At 30.6% G+C, this 17,591-nt stretch overlaps 1 protein-coding gene across 40 annotated transcripts in view; it reads left to right on the top strand.

Annotated features, from left to right (window-relative positions):
- LOC143059249 (uncharacterized) overlaps window positions 1-16,850 on the top strand; it is a 58,408-nt gene extending 41,558 nt beyond the window's left edge. For 25 of the 40 annotated variants that reach the window (XM_076232819.1, XM_076232795.1, XM_076232743.1 and 22 more), the window contains 11 exons: window positions 170-307; window positions 927-1,094; window positions 4,542-4,682; window positions 6,234-6,362; window positions 7,797-7,940; window positions 9,237-9,290; window positions 10,376-10,441; window positions 12,069-12,136; window positions 12,681-12,767; window positions 13,685-13,741; window positions 15,192-16,850. In XM_076232819.1, coding sequence (XP_076088934.1) covers window positions 170-307; window positions 927-1,094; window positions 4,542-4,682; window positions 6,234-6,362; window positions 7,797-7,940; window positions 9,237-9,290; window positions 10,376-10,441; window positions 12,069-12,136; window positions 12,681-12,767; window positions 13,685-13,741; window positions 15,192-15,201 — 1,062 coding nt within the window. In that variant the 3' untranslated portion in view covers window positions 15,202-16,850. The remainder of the gene's footprint in view (window positions 1-169; window positions 308-926; window positions 1,095-4,541; window positions 4,683-6,233; window positions 6,363-7,796; window positions 7,941-9,236; window positions 9,291-10,375; window positions 10,442-12,068; window positions 12,137-12,680; window positions 12,768-13,684; window positions 13,742-15,191) is intronic. The other 15 variants (XM_076232997.1, XM_076232982.1, XM_076232947.1 and 12 more) reach the window with 10 other exon arrangements.
- Window positions 16,851-17,591: the final 741 nt, after the last annotated feature.

Raw genomic sequence — 17,591 nt, 5'->3', positions numbered from 1 at the left:
AGTATCAGTTTTGAAAGTAAAAGAAAATACATCAATTGTAAGAAAAGCAATGAAAAACGAAATAAATCGCAGGGATCATGAATATGGTTAAAAACAAATTCTTTTTGTTGCTTTTAATTGGTTCTTTTACATATAAAATTGATACTTGACTACTAATTGTTGCATGTAGCCAGCTTTAGAACGGAAACCTACCACACCTATTAACCTTAATGCTGTGAAGATTTTCCCCGTCGGATCAGGTTATACCAGAAGACAGCGCGAATTACAAGCAGAAAGAAAGAAAAATTTTAAAGACTTTGCTGAAAAGGTTTGTCTGAAAACCAGAAAGAAGATAGATTTAGTGTGTAATGTCGACATTGTCATGTTCCTGTTATGTTACAATGGTATTGTAAGTGTAGTGTTATTTTATGTTATTTTATGTTATTGTTATACTTTGTATTTTATGAGAATTTTGTTAACCTATGTAGCAGAGGTACATTGAGAATTACTTTATTTCTTACTTAATAATACCACCATTTCCATCTCTAAGTTTGACTATTGGAGATGGTAGACTCTATTTACACCTCTGTGGATGAAAAGAAATCCTGAAAAACAATAAATGAAATGATTATAACAGTTAATAAGTATAATCCGATTCTCCCTGAGCATGATTCCTTCTTGACCACCATCCGGTTTTGGATTAGAATATTTGATTTGTTTCTACAAATCAAATATTACATGCAAATTTAGTGGAAATTAGCTAAGGGATAATTTTCCAATAAGCAGAATTACTGATATTCAGTTTATAGAACTTTTGGGTTGATTCAGGATCCTTTAGCTTCGCTAATTTTGAAAATTTATTATGAAAGCTACACCAAATATGTAAATAGATTTTGATTATTATAAAGACATAATTATGTTGTTTATAAAATTCTTTCTTTGTTTAGAAAAATGAAATCTATAAAAAGCAGCAAGAGAACCGAGAGAGTTTCCGTGAAAGTTTAGACCGTGATCTAATGGAGTCGCCACCTATAATTCCTATTGGAGAATATGACACAAAGAAACGTCAGTTCAAACAAGAGGCCCACCAAGAAATGGTCAATTTCCTTGAACGGGTATAAACAATGTGCTTGGTTTTTAAAAAGCTTTTTCAAATCATATCAGTTAATAAGTAGATTTCCATACTTTGGTGATGTAACAAACTTTTGAATTTGTTGTTAACTTCCTATAAGAAATACCAGTAATGCCATAACTACCTGAATAAAGTTTGGAAATTTTAAAACATCTGATTTGAATCACATTTGTTAAAATTTAATCATTTTAATCATATGACATCTACTGGTGACATAACTGTAACTTTGATTTTGTGCAATGGAACTAACTGGCTATGAACTTGTAACTGTCTTAATGGACTGCTTGTATGGTGTTCTGTGTGGTTTAATATGTTACCTGAATCAATTCATTACAACTGCCAGTTCCTTGTCCAGCTAGGACTGAGGGGAGAAATATAGCATTTTATCTCAGCCCAATAAAGAAAGCCACCATGTTTAGAAAAACATATGTATTTATACACATTGGGCTTTGAGCATTCCATTTATATGTAATTCAAGTAAATTTCTCCTAAAAAAATAAGGTTTTCACTACAAGATCACCTTGAATATAACATGTTTAACATAAATATATACAATCAGTCATACAAAAATGCATCAAATTTCACCATACACAAGTCAATGAGAAGGTAACATATAAGATGGTTATATAGGGGTGAGAGGGTGGGGAATAGTTAACTAACTTCTTTGTCCTTACTATCTTGTAAGGAATGTGGCATTGGTCAAGTGCGCATTAATTTTTAACCGGATTTTTGAGACAAAAATGTCGGTTATTGATTTGGGGATGTATGGCGGGCGGCCGGGCGGCCGGGCGGGCGGGCGGCAATCAAATGTTGTCCGTGCATTAACTCATGAACCGTTAAACCAAAGCTTTTAAAATTTTAATATGTTATTACTGACAACTATACGAAGGTCAAGTTCAATAATGGCGATTTTGACTTTTACCGTTCAGGAGTTATGGTTCTTGAAAGGCGGCAATAAAATGTTGTCCGTGCATTAACTCATGAACCGTTCAACCAAAGCTTTTAAAATTTTAATATGTTATTACTGACAACTATACGGAGGTCAAGTTCAATAATTGCGATTTTGACTTTTACCGTTCAGGAGTTTAATGGTTCTTGAAAGATTGAAAAATGGAGTTTTCAGTCGTGTCTGTGCATTTACTCATGAACTGTTCTACCAAAGCTTCCCAAATTTTAATATGTTGTTACTGATGACAGAATGGAGGTCAAGTGTAATAATGACGATTTTGACTTTTACCGTACAGGAGTTATGGTTGTTGAAAGATTGAAAAATGGAGTTTCCAGTCGTGTCCGTGCATTTATGCATGAACTGTTCTACCAAAGCTTCTGAAATTTTAATATCCTGTTACTGATGACAAAATGGAGGTCAAGTTCAATAATGACAATTTTGACTTTTACCGTTCAGGAGTTATGGTTCTTGAAAGATTGAAAAATGGTGTTTCCCGTCGTGTCCGTGCATTTTCTCATGAACCATTCAACCAAAGCTTTTGAAATTTTAATATGTTGTTACTGATGACAAAATAGAGGTCAAGTTCCATAATGACGATTTTGACTTTTACTGTTCAGGAGTTATGGTTCTTGAAAGATCGTAAAATGGCGTTTCCATTCACGTTGTTGCATTTACTCATGAACCATTCAATCTAAGCTTTTCAAATATTATTATTTCAAAATGTTGATACTGATGACAAAATAGAGGTCAAATTTTTTTTTTCTAACTACCTTTACCATTTTTAACCGGATTTTTGTGACAAAAATGTCGGTAATTGATTTGGGGATGTACGGCGGGCGGCGGGGCGGTCGGGCGGGCGGGCGGCAATCAAATGTTGTCCGTGCATTAACTCATGAACCGTTCAACCAAAGCTTTTAAAATTTTAATATGTTATTACTGACAACTATACGAAGGTCAAGTTCAATAATGGCGATTTTGACTTTTACCGTTCAGGAGTTATGGTTCTTGAAAGGCGGCAATAAAATGTTGTCCGTGCATTAACTCATGAACCGTTCAACCAAACCTTTTAAAATTTTAATATGTTATTACTGACAACTATACGGAGGTCAAGTTCAATAATTGCGATTTTGACTTTTACCGTTCAGGAGTTTAATGGTTCTTGAAAGATTGAAAAATGGAGTTTTCAGTCGTGTCTGTGCATTTACTCATGAACTGTTATACCAAAGCTTCCCAAATTTTAATATGTTGTTACTGATGACAGAATGGAGGTCAAGTTTAATAATGACGATTTTGACTTTTACCGTTCAGGAGTTATGGTTGTTGAAAGATTGAAAAATGGAGTTTCCAGTCGTGTCCGTGCATTTATGCATGAACTGTTCTACCAAAGCTTCCGAAATTTTAATATGCTGTTACTGATGACAAAATGGAGGTCAAGTTCAATAATGACGATTTTGACTTTTACCGTTCAGGAGTTATGGTTCTTGAAAGATTGAAAAATGGTGTTTCCCGTCGTGTCCGTGCATTTTCTCATGAACCATTCAACCAAAGCTTTTGAAATTTTAATATGTTGTTACTGATGACAAAATAGAGGTCAAGTTCCATAATGACGATTTTGACTTTTACTGTTCAGGAGTTATGGTTCTTGAAAGATCGTAAAATGGCGTTTCTATTCACGTTGTTGCATTTACTCATGAACCATTCAATCTAAGCTTTTCAAATATTATTATTTCAAAATGTTGATACTGATGACAAAATAGAGGTCAAATTTGATATTGATGATTTTCACTTTCACCATTAATCAGTAATGATATCATCTGATATTGCCAGGACACAAATAAATGTAAATAAATCCGGTTTGCTGTCGTTGTGACAGCCTCTTGTTCTTCATATACTGACCCCCAAAAATAGTCTGTGCAAAAAGGAATTTAACAGGTACTACCCTATGATGGCTGTCTCATTTAAATATTAAAACAGAAAGGACCGTAAAGAAATGAAAAGAAGTGCTTCTGATGCATGAATTAACATAGCCTGATATTCATTATGATATTTGCAATAGTCAAGGTTTCTTTTGAGAATTATTTGTTATATAGACTAATAAAAGCTTTCTGAAATAAAAGTGTGATTGCTTTGTAACAGAGTGTAATACTAATGCTACCATGATTGTATATATCATTGTTCGATTGTATCTTTTGTATAAGATTTTTTGAATGAATATTTTCTCTTGTAATCAAGGATAACTCTTTGATAGCCAGTAAATTTAGTTTAAAGATTTATTATTGTTGATTAACTGCAAGCTAGTTTTTTTAAAGTTAACTTGATTTTTAACTGAAATCATATAAATGGGAGAAAGGCATAATTTTTTAATGTCTATAATAACGTAAAAGTTCTTGTGGTGGTTCATATAACTTTAACATTTTTCTTAAATAACAAACAATACATGTTTATCTGTTATATAAATTAAGTACTATTATGTTTGCTTAGCAACCCCATGGCAACAGAGATAAAGAGTTTTGGAATAAAGTAACAAAGCCGAGAATACTTCCTATGTCTGGTGAATATAAAAACCGTAAACAAAAACTGAACGATGAGCTACGGAAAGACTGGCGGGATTTTGTTCTTAAGGTTTGATTATAATCCTCGGTCAACTAACAACTATATGGAATGTTTTCAAGAGTTTTGATAATTAAAACCTATGATATTTAGATGGCTTCTCACAGAATTGCATGTGTGTGTTGTTATAGATATATGATTGTAATACATTTTACCACTAACATGGTATGCTATGCAATGATTGATTTAGATGTTTATAATCTTATGGTTGTTGGTTTAGTTTGTCCTAATGAACAAATTTTTAATTTTTTTTTCTAATAGTTTAACAAGAACGAATATGAGAATCAGAAAATATGTTGAAGTTATCTCCCCTAAATTGAATCTTTTTAGTCAGGAGAAACTATTTTTCTGATTATTTTTGGTTGTTTTTTGGAAGATTTGTAAATATCTTATAAAGCTAAAGAAAACCTAATTTTACTATTTTAAAGCAGATGTTACTTATTATTACAAAGGAGCCTAAATGATATTTTTGAAGGTTCTGATTTTTTAATGTTACTGTAATAATAAACCAAGGGTTGGTGTATAACATGATTACTTTGTATGATTTAAAGTTTGATGTAACAGAAGCTTTTAACATGTTGCTTATGTAATTATGTCAACAAGTTTTTGAATTTGGAACCAAAACACTTTTAACTTGAACAGATTGTAGCTTAAATTAAGATTAAATTCGTCAAAAGATTTGACAAAGTTACAGAATACAAACATTAAGCACAGATGAATTCGTTTTTTCCACATGCTCTTCATTTTTTTGTGAAAATTTATGTTTCTTCTAATGGAAACAATTTATACAAATTGATCTGTTAAAATAGGATAATTTACAGAATAGGCTAAAAGGCTGTTTGAATGGAAGTAAAATTCTATTTGAAGTTCTCAAATGCAAAAAATTGGTTGATGCTTGTATGAGTTTGGATGTAATGATAATAAGATTTATAGGTGTTCTGAATATTGCATGTATGTGGTAATATGTTATAGAAATATTATTTAAAAAAGATAATTTGTGTAATTTTGGCTAAGTTAGTTGATTAATGTAAAATATGATGTTAGTTTTGCATGATTACATTAATGTTTAGTGGTCTAGAAATCTAGCTTGTTGAAAATGTCAGTTTATTTTACCTCAGAAATATTATTTACATTTATATGGTGATAAATGGAAATTATTTAATTAATATTAGTTGTATTATATTTGTCAATTTAAAGAATAGAGTTATCTCACATTGGTGATGTTAAACCCTTGGTATAAACATCATTTTAGAATAAAGAATTGTGTTTTATTATAATATTGTTTGTGGAAGTGTCTATTGTGGGGTCTGGACATTATGCAGTTTTAGTAACTGGTTCCTGGTTGGAACTGAACCACATTCTTAGCTCCCTAAATGGAAACCAGTTTTGATACCATTGTATGATTGTAATAACAACTTTGTATTCACAATAAGACCTAGAACTATTTCAATAATACATTTCTTCAAGGTATGCTAATTCAAGTAATCCCTCCAAAGGGGTGTGCAAAAATTAACATTATTTAAAAAAATGCCAAATGAATAATAAATTATTTTTGGTGAACAGCAAGAACCTCCTAGAGAAAGAATTAAAGAGTTTGGTACTCCTGGTGCGGTGTTGTTTACAGGGGAGTACGAAAAAACACGTCAGAAAGTTAGAGACGAAAGGACAAAAGATTATCATGAGTTTATACAGGTACCCCATGATACTGTGTGCTAGACGCCCCCCACAAATAGATACAGACTATGTCATGATAAATATTCAAATTAATTCAGAATCAAAATAGGTCAAACACAAAGCTCTTTTATTGGCAAGTAACAATTTAACTTCCTTCATTACAATTGTGTAAAGTACAAAATTTTTTGAAACCATGTTTATATGCTCTCAGAATGTTTAAAACGTCTAAATGTTATACTTCTGTGTCAGTTTAGAAAGAAAGTTTGTCTCAGCCCCCAAAAAGTAATGATATCTTCACAAGACCACTATGTAAATTGTCTAATGTAAACACTAAAAGCATGATCTGAAGTCTGTATCTGTATTTGCTTAGCTGCTTCAATAGTAACAACTGCTTCACAGTACAAGATGTTTTACTTTGTTAATAACTAAATGTTTGTTTTGTTTTAATACTTTATTTAATTTAAATGTTTGAGTGTATTTGAATGCTGTAATTTTTTGGCTTATTCTTTTAATTTGTTTTATTTCATTGCCTATTTTGTTTTTGTTTGTTTTTTTTTTTAATGCAGTTATTATGAAGGCTCATTTATTTCATGAAAAATATCATTTAATAATGAAGATTATTGACATATTTTCCGCTCAAAAACAAATAATTTTATCATTGCTTTATTAAGTGCAGCTATTCTGAAAAAAGAAAGATTTCTTGTGTAAGAAAGCATTATCCATAAATTAAGAATTGTCTTAAAGTTTATTAAATTTTGTTATATCATCTTTTAAGCAACAACCTAAATACAATTTTCTTAGTTGAAGATAAAGTGAGCCTTTAACATGACTAAGGATATTTATGTATAATTCTATATTTTATTTGATTATTTATTTTAGTTTAACAAAATATTTTCAATTATTTTCATATTGCACTAGAGACTTTTTTACTTTTTAGTATTTCAGACTTTTTTACTTTTTAGTATTTCAGACTTTTTTTACTTTTTAGTATTTCAGACTTATATGCATTTATAATTGTATACCCTAGCTTTTCTGTATAAACTTATTCATGCTACATATTATATTTCTGCCAGTACATTTGATGCAAAATTTCAATTTTATATTCACAGCTATCTGCACTTTTTGCTTATCTATTATAAATGTTTGTTTATTTGTTGAAGATTTCAGACACCACTTTCTGCAGAGAGGAGATAAATAAAGGAGGTGTTAGAATGTGTGAATACATGTGTTATAAGAATTTCAGATGTAATTTAAAGAACTGAAAATAGAAATGTTGCTGGTTAAATTTCTTAAAGGATAAGTCAAAGAGAATACAAATATTTATTACATGTTTTGTTTTGTGGTTCAAAGAATATGTTCATCTTTTGGTTCATTTGAAAAAGTGTATTGAGGTGATTATCAAAAAACAACCATTTCATTCATGATTACTAATTTTTTTAAATGTTTCTATAGAAACATGGCGGTCATGCTCCTCGACGAATGCCAGACCAAGCTCCTGCTAACAGTATAGGTTTTATGGCTAACCTTGGTAGAGATAGAGAGAGAGAAAAACTAAATAAAGAAAGACAGGGAGAATACAGGAAGTTCTTAGATGAGGTATGAAACAATTAACAGAAGATAGTGTGACGGAGAAGGGGATAAGTTTGATTGCATGTCTTCATTAATATTGTATTCTAATGAAATTGAGCATGTAAAACTAATTTTGATTGGATGATGTCTACCATCAATTCCACTGTTGACAGTCTGAGTCATCAGGAATGCATGACTCAATGTTTATGGGATATTTAAAATATTTGTTTTAGAACAATTCTAGAATATTGCATGAGAATAGGAATGACAGTACTTTATTTGAATAGGGCGGTACTGTCATTTTTAGATTTGATGATCACAAATATCTGTTTTACTGACTACAGTCCTCATTGTTTCAATAAAAATTACATTTGCTGCTGTCAAATCCTTGATTGATGTTGTTAACTCTTCAAATACATTACTGTTATTCCTTGATTGATGTTGTCAACTCTTCAAATACATTACTGTTATTCCTTAATTGATGTTGTCAACTCTTCAAATACATTACTGTTATTCCTTAATTGATGTTGCCAACTCTTCAAATACATTACTGTTATTCCTTGATTGATGTTGTCAACTCTTCAAATACATTACTGTTATTCCTTAATTGATGTTGTCAACTCTTCAAATACATTACTGTTATTCCTTAATTGATGTTGCCAACTCTTCAAATACATTACTGTTATTCCTTGATTGATGTTGTCAACTCTTCAAATACATTACTGTTATTCCTTAATTGATGTTGTCAACTCTTCAAATACATTACTGTTATTCCTTGATTGATGTTGCCAACTCTTCAAATACATTACTGTTATTCCTTAATTGATGTTGCCAACTCTTCAAATACATTACTGTTATTCCTTGATTGATGTTGCCAACTCTTCAAATACATTACTGTTATTCCTTGATTGATGTTGCCAACTCTTCAAATACATTACTGTTATTCCTTGATTGATGTTGCCAACTCTTCAAATACATTACTGTTATTCCTTGATTGATGTTGCCAACTCTTCAAATACATTACTGTTATTCCTTGATTGATGTTGCCAACTCTTCAAATACATTACTGTTATTCCTTGATTGATGTTGCCATCTCTTCAAATACATTACTGTTATTCCTTAATTTTAGTTAATGCTTACTGGTTTAATGTCCATATTGAAGGAAGATTTTAAAATATAAATGTAGTTTTTATTTCTATTAAATTCAAGTTTCTTAATATTAAACTGTTTGAATTGATGTATACCATCACTTTTCAGTGGTATATTTTTGTTATTTTAAAATATGAATTTTTCACTAATCATAAGCTTTGTAACCAATTGTAGAAAACGAAAATTGAGAATGAAAATGTGTTGAAAAAAATAGCAGATTCCCAGGAGGTAACTCTGCATAGAGCTTAACTTTGGTTTGGTTTGATTACGGATTCCTTCCTTATTTATCTTTTTCTTATATTTGAACCTTGAATTTTTCTTCATGGTACAGCTTGTTGAATTTATTTTCTATGTTTGAAGGGTAAGAGTTAGGAGGGGGGATGTATTTCATCAGTCTTAACTTTGCTCTGTATTGCTTTGCAGACAGTTGTTCTTTTTTTATGTTTATGTTTTGTTTTTTGTTTTTTTGCCATGGCTTTAGCAGTTTTACCTATGATTTATGATTTTTTTATTTTCCCTTTGGTTTACAAAAGTCATTTCTTTGATAAACAACAGATTGAATTGAGCATAATTATAGTTCCTTAATAGACTGACTTTTCTGTGGTTTATTGAATTAGTTTAGGGGACACAGGAAAAACCTGAAAAAAGAAACTCTATGACAATATATAAATATCACATAGCTGAGAGGGTGATAAAGCAGATTGTTACCCCGAGAAAACATTGTCACCTGCAGCGAAGCCAAGGTTGACAATGCTTTTTCGAGAGATAACAATCTGCTCTATCAGCTTCTCAGCTATGTGTTATTTAATTTATTATACTGAATGTCTAGCTATCATTATAGTCTCTTACAGATTAATTTTATTTTAAAAGTATTTTCTATGACGTCACGTACATAACAATGTTATGGGTATTAGAAAAACAACAAAAGTTAAGCAAGATGTTTTATTTCTTTATTTTGACAGTCAAATAATAAAATCTGAGCTAAAGCTAAAACTTAAGCATTGTATTTAACTACTTGATGTACTTTCAATTCGATGTGCTATAAACTATCGATTTTGATCGGTCTAGACGTGAGGGTAACATTAAAAAAATGGTCACCCTCTCAGCCATGTGATAAAGTAAATTAACACCCTAGTATCAGCCAATCAAAATATAGCACTTTTATGTGAAGTATGATAATAGATAATAACCTATCATGATATCAACTATTTATTAAGAAACTGATTGTATTAAACATGATAACTATTTTGTCTGAACAGAAGTTGACCATACTAACTCCCCAGCTTAACTAATATCTTAACGTATTTTTACAGAAAGCTTTTGGTAAAGAAGGCATGCCGCGTGGTCGACCTAACTGGGTAGATGGAAAGGTACCACCTGTATGTGTGGTTTGCTAACGTCTTAAATCTATTTATAGAACAAACTCAGAACAATTCCAATATTGGTAAAACATTGGTGTCTGATTTTGTCCTAGCTCACTGGAAATTTCTTAATGAATGACAATGTCTTTAATTTTGTTTGTGAAAAATGAATTGTACAGTGAAACATCAAGATATTTATTTAAAGGTTTAAGGGTACTTTTTTTCTTTAATGGGTTAGGAAATTAAAAGACTTAACTAATCAATTGTGTCCCTCACCAAAGATAAAAGAAAAATGTATATCCTCTAAAAGACTAGGAGACTATAGTAGTGTTGATTTATTTGTGAAAAGTTAATTTTCTTAGTCTATTTACTATCTATAGACAAATGCAGGATGTTTAAAAAGGGGTAAATCTTGTAAAAAAGGTGGAATGGGGGAGTCTAAAATCAAATTAAATTAAATATAGGAAAAAAGAAACCAAAAAAACAGAGGCGGATTTAGGGGGCAGGGGGCCTGGCCCCCCTTTTTGGGAAAAAATTTGGTTGCATATATTTGGAATCACTGAAGTGAGCCCCCTCTTCGGCAGTCAGTGGGCCCCCACTTATGAAAATTTCTGGATCCACCACTGAAAACATTTTGGTCTTGAGAGGTCAAGAGGGTTTTGGTATGGGAAAATGAAAATGGACAAAAAGACATGTATAGTAAATTAGTAATTTTGTTTCTTAAAGAAATTTCCAGTTAAATTAGAGTCAAATTTTTACAGTGTTGCATTTATTAGTTATTGATGACATCTTAAATCAGAACTGTGAATTGTTTTACAAAATTTAGAAAATGTGAAAATTTGACTGTTTAACACCTTGTGTGAATCTTTTCTTTGGTTGGTAGGAAAAATGTGTATTAATTAAATTGTTCATATGAAATTATCTCAACTTCACAACTTGATTGTGAGGAAGACATTAAAGGCACACATTTTTCCTGAATTTTGCTTCTACTCTCACTAATACCCAATTATGTTAATACAAAGTAATTTCATTTCAATTTTCAGTAAACTCTATTCTCTAATAATCCGAACTGCTGTTTCTGAAATGAATGGCTTTGAATAGAGCACTTTTATTCTCTGCTTATTTTGTGTGTGAGGCAAAAATGTTTTCTTTCTTTGGATAGCACTTTTAAACTGATAATAAATCTCTGAAAAAATCTCATTTAAGTGTACTGCTGCACATTTTTTTCTTCTACTTATAAAAAAAAGGTCTAGGTAAATGCTTCAGTTGCATAAAAAAACAAAATAATGAAAAATGAATAGAAAAATTGGAAAAAAATGTGTACTTTAAGCAGAAATATCATTTTCAGGGAACTAAAAAAAAACATGCAGAAGTCACTATGAAACCCTCAATAATAAACCTTCAAAGAAATTGACTCAAAATTACAAACTTAAACTTACAATTGAAAAGCCAAGGAATATTCACATATAATCTTAAAGAATAAATATGTTTTCATTTTTTACACTCTAAATGGAAGATAAAAAGCAAAAGTTATTTTTATTTTGATTATTTGTTTTGTAATTAAAGTAAATATTTCACCTTGGAATTTTTAAAAGAACCCTGATTGAAAGTTAATATTTCCTATGTTATAACTTTTATGTTACAGGATAGTTGGTTTCAGCAAGATCCTCCACCATTTCACAAAAGTCCTGTAAGAGACCAAGAACCTCCAAGGTATACTACTGTTAAAATGATACATCCGTCCATCTATCCAACCATCAGTCTGTCCATCCCATGAATATTTTCTGTCACATCTTTTTCAGGAACTACATCATAAGGATTTCTTAAATTTTGTTTCAGGGTATATATAAATCAGCTTTAATGTGTGGTGCGTTTTCAGATTCATCACTCAACAACTTTCTGTTTACAGAACACTTACATATTTTTACACTATTCAAATTATCCAGTTGTGGAGGTGTCATCAGTGAGCAGTAGCTATTATTTGCATTTAAATTGCAGTGGTTAATCTTTATTTTAACTAACAGCAGTAAACGTAGGTGAAATGACAATTACTGATGCATCTCTCTGACTTGGTCAGCATCATGACAACCTATAAGATTTATACATATATGAACCTGTTTGATGGGATCATTATTATAAAGTCCTGAACAGTCAAAATGGTTATGTAATTGTTGTAGAAAGTTTTTTATCTGAATAAAATTTAGTGCATTTTCAAACTACATCAGATAATCTTTATTTCTCCGTAATATATTTTTAGAGATCGTCCAGCAAGTTATGGCAGAAGGCAAACTCCATCATATGAGGAAATTTTAGACTCAAAGCGAAGAGAAGAAGCTTCATACAGGTAAAACATTACCGGGTAGATACAAAGAAGCAGATATTAATTGCCAATGACACAATGATCCCCATAGAGTCTACATGACATAGACATTAGCATGGTTTTGTATGAGCCATAAAGATGTTCATGTGACTGTCTGTCTGTTGGTTGTTATTTAATTTGCTTTGTGTAAATATTCATATCTAAGACACCAATGAAACAACTATCCCTCACAATCCTAATGACAAGGGCGGCGGCAACAATGTATTAGTTTGTGATTAGGTCTAGTTTATGGTGAACCACTAGTGGTATGTCATTAAAGTCAAAGACATTTGGTATGCAATTGTATAAGTATTAGCACATCTCATTACCATGGAGATTATTTGGCCCCACCCCTTCAGTTATGGTCTATTGACTTTGAAACTTTTCTTAGATTTCATGTACTAGTTTGTGATTAGGTCATTTGTTGAGGAACCACTAGTGGTAGGTTAATGATAATTGGTATGCAGTTGAATAAGCATTGGCATATCCTGTTTCCATGGAAATTATTTGGCCCCGCTCCCTCAGTCATGGTCTATTGACTTTCAAATTTTGCTTAGTTTACATGTATTAGTTTGTGTTAAGGTTTGTTTAAAGGGAACTACTTATGATAAGTCAATGGTATTTGGTATGCAGTTATATTAGCTTTGACACTTCTCATTTCCATGGAGATTGTTTAATCATGTACCTTCTGTCATGGTTCATTGACTTTGAATATTTGCAAAACTTGTTATAGTTTTGTTATTTTAACAAATTTATACATTTACATTATCAAAATTACAAAAAAGTGAGACATATCTCTGTGATAAAAGTTTATTTAGCTAAACCTCACACTTTTATGACAGTCACATCAAATTTGCACATTTTGAAATTGACATGCATGTGATACTTTACTTTTATTTTAGACGATTTGAAGACCCAGAATACTCAAGAGGTGGTGGACTAGGTGGACCAAATGACAGGTATAAACATACAAATAGACCCTTGTCCAGAGGTAGACTAGGTGATAGGCCAAGATCTAGGGAGAGGTCTGCAGGTAGGCCAGGTGAATATGGTCCAAGATCTAGAAATAGGCCTAATGATATGATATATGATAGACAGAGCAATTGGCCATTGGAAAGGCATGTTGACGGGCCAAATTATGGCACAGAAAATAAGCCCATGGAGAGACCTGGAACAGCAAGGCCAATGGACAGACATATTGACCAACCGGGAGATAGGCAAATGAACCGACCTGGGGAGAGATTGTATGAAGGGTCCATTTAGATTAAGCTATACCTTGGTATTAAGGTATTAAGTTGTGTGTAGCTACAGTGGTTTCTATGGTCATGAGTCTTAACGATCTCTTGCCACTGGTCCACACTGTAAACTCAAACTTTAGTAAAGTGGTCATTTCTGTATACTGTGGATTTATATAATTTCATTTGAGAGAGTAGTTTGAGCTTTATCATAATTTCATTTGAGAGAGTAGTTTGAGCTTTATCATAATTTCATTTGAGAGAGTAGTTTGAGCTTTATCATAATTTCATTTGAGAGAGCAGTTTGAGCTTTATCATAATTTCATTTGAGAGAGCAGTTTGAGCTTTATCATAATTTCATTTGAGAGAGTAGTTTGAGCTTTATCATAATTTCATTTGAGAGAGTAGTTTGAGCTTGATCATAATTTCATTTGAGAGAGTAGTTTGAGCTTTATCATAATTTCATCATTGTCTTTTAACAAGATAATAAAAAATCTGTATGTCATTGTTGATCGAACTGTTTTGTCTATAACAACAATCTTAAAAAAATGAAATCCAAAAAATGTCATGAATCCACAGTGATCCTTTTACTACTTGATTGAGGTCACTGGAATGTTTGTCTATGTGCACTTTGGTGGTATGGTATCAACAAATTATATATGGAAAGCACATCATGGAAATATACAAACATTTCATGTGAAGGGAGGTAATATTCTCTCAGACTGTGAATTTATTTATATTCGTGAGTATCAATTTTCGTGGATTGCTGAACAATTGCATTTACATTGATATTTGATTTTGTGGCTAATCTCTTCAACTAAAGCCTATTGAAAATTTGTTATTCGTTGAACATTTGAATTAGTGGTTCACCTGTACCAAAAAAAACGATTAATCCAACGAATAATAATTAATCCATAGTAACTACATTTTCCTTGCCAATGTTTGTTAATATATTAGTTCAATCAATTGTATCAAACATAAATATTTAGAAAAATCAGCCCTGACTTATATTTATCAGTACACATCCAACATTCTTTTTTTTCTCTGTGTACCGGTAGTTCTTTTTTTGTAGATTGTCTAAAGACCTTGGTGTATAAGATGGGGATACATTCCATAGCAACAAAATTAGAAATTAGACTTCTGTATATTAATTTGTAATTTAATCTATTTTTAGATATGACTAATAGTATTCCTGTAAGCAAGAAGAAGTTCATCACCATAGCAACACCATTGTAAATGATGACCTAGCAACAGAGCAAATAGGGATGACTTAGCAACCAAATAAACTGTGATATTTATGTCAAATATTTGTGATGTTTGGAAATATTTAACCAAGAAAATAAGGAAGGATAACTCTCTTGTATTATATATGACAATGTTTTATTTATCCAGAGGATATACTAATACATGTTACAGATGAAACATAAACTTTGATTTTTTTTATAAATGAAATTGCACATTTATTTGTTAAAGAAATAATATAGAGTAATGTACACTTAGAAATGAAACCCATAGTTATTATTGTGTTATAGATATATTAAGAAACACAGAATATTTGTGCCAAATTATCATTTCTTTTATACACATTTAAGTAAAAAGTTGTGTAAAATAATTTTACATCAAGAAAAATTTTGTTTTTCGTTTAATTTCATTTATTTGAAAGGGATAGATTTTTTATGATTATGCATTATAACAAAAATTGAATTATTCATTTTTAAAATTTCAATAAATATCTTACATTAAGATTTAAAGAATACCTTTTCAAAAGCTAATTGGTTTCATATTATGTTCTCTTTGTGCCTTCAGTTTCGTTGTTTTGAAGGTATAGGTTATTTTGTATTTATTTTACCATACAAAACAAAAGAAAATAATAGATAAGCACAAATAAGACAATATTACTTTATTTTCTTTTGATATTTATTTAGAATTTAGGTCCGTCTCTTAAGAATAGAAGTGACTGCTTCATTGTAACATAATAAGACACATACTATTTTATATTATTCCACATTTTCTATGATTATATTTTTCTATATCATACTTTATTTTTATATATATTTAATTTATTATCAATATCCGTCCATATATTGCCATATTATAAGATATGTTTGTCATAATAATCCTATCAGTATTTCATTATTCACTGGTCCCTCCAATTGTGTTTAACAAGAGGGTTTATAAATATTCAAACATATACTGCAAGTTCACTCTGAATTTTTTGTTTTTTGTTTTTGTATATTTATGTTAGGCTGTATGTGTGTCTAATATTGTGTCTTGGGTTTATTAATAAATTTTATAATTGTTTGTTATAACTAAGACTTTAAAATTATAATTGCCAGAAATAGCTAATATGTCAAATTAAGGTTTTGATAACATTGAATGTTAAAGATACTTTTTTGTTAAAAGTTTAAAGTATACAGAGTGATAAAAGTCAATATTTTCATGTTTAAAAGTAAGTAGCAGTTTACAAACATAATTTGGAAACAAGAATAACTCTAGTTTGAAATTTCACCCCAAAGAATATGATAAATTTTCATATTAAAAGTCAAAGGGTGACAAGACTTTGCTCGATCTTTTTTAATTTCTTTTTCCATTTATTGGATCTGAAACATGCAACTCATATTCTACTTGATGTTAATAAAACTTGCCAATTGTAATTTGAATAAATTTGATGTTGATGTCACTGTGACCTACTTTAATGTTTGAACTTTTTGGGATCTGGGTATAAGTGTTACTATAGTGCTAGGTATATGTTGAAGCATCATTGCTACACCTCTTATTTATTTGTATAAGATAGAGAATTATGAAGAAATAAAATGTTTTCATATCTTTTAAAGCTTGTTTCTGAATTCTTACATGATTGCCTTAGTTGGAAGTACATCCCTTGGCTAAAAAAGGTGCTGTTCTTCTCATTATATTGTTGGTTCAGTAAATCGTTTATAATTGTCCCAAATATTTCATATGTTTTTATTTGATAGTTAATAGAAAAATTCCTACTGATCATATCTAACTGAATCATCTCTTTAACTGAAGATGTCCTGCCACAATCCAAATCTTTATACATTAATCCAAATTTTTCTATTTTCACATGTCTCTAAATATTTTGCCAAAGTTTAGTTTAAAGAGAACCATGTATATCCTGACTTGTGCAATTAGCGCTTTCTACCTGTCAATTTCAACAAAGGAGTAGATCTGGTAAGGGCCAATTTTGGCCTCAAATTTCAGGTTCATCTGACGTAAGATTTTGAAGACATTTTAAACTCTTAAGTGTCTATTTCAGTTGTTTCAATTAGTTTCTGGGAAAGATTTTAACTGATTTAGACATTAAAAATGCTCCCATTCAAGCTTAAATATGAAAAATCTACTAAATATGCCAAAAAATGACACTTTTCAGATGTTTTTGTCAAAAATGAAGGTGGCCGCATCCGTGTTCATCCTCAACCTTTATATATGTTATGTATTATCATCAAATACAACTTACATTTCAATATTTAGAATGAACACAAATGCGGCCACTTTCATTTAAGATGGAAACCGTCTAAAATTTAACAAAAATTCTAAAATTGTGAAGGTTTCA

The sequence above is a fragment of the Mytilus galloprovincialis genome, chromosome 1 (assembly GCF_965363235.1).
Source record: "Mytilus galloprovincialis chromosome 1, xbMytGall1.hap1.1, whole genome shotgun sequence".
Lineage (NCBI taxonomy): Eukaryota > Metazoa > Mollusca > Bivalvia > Mytilida > Mytilidae > Mytilus > Mytilus galloprovincialis.
The sequence above is the reverse complement of the archived record's forward strand: the minus strand, read 5'-3'. Positions and strand labels throughout refer to the sequence as shown.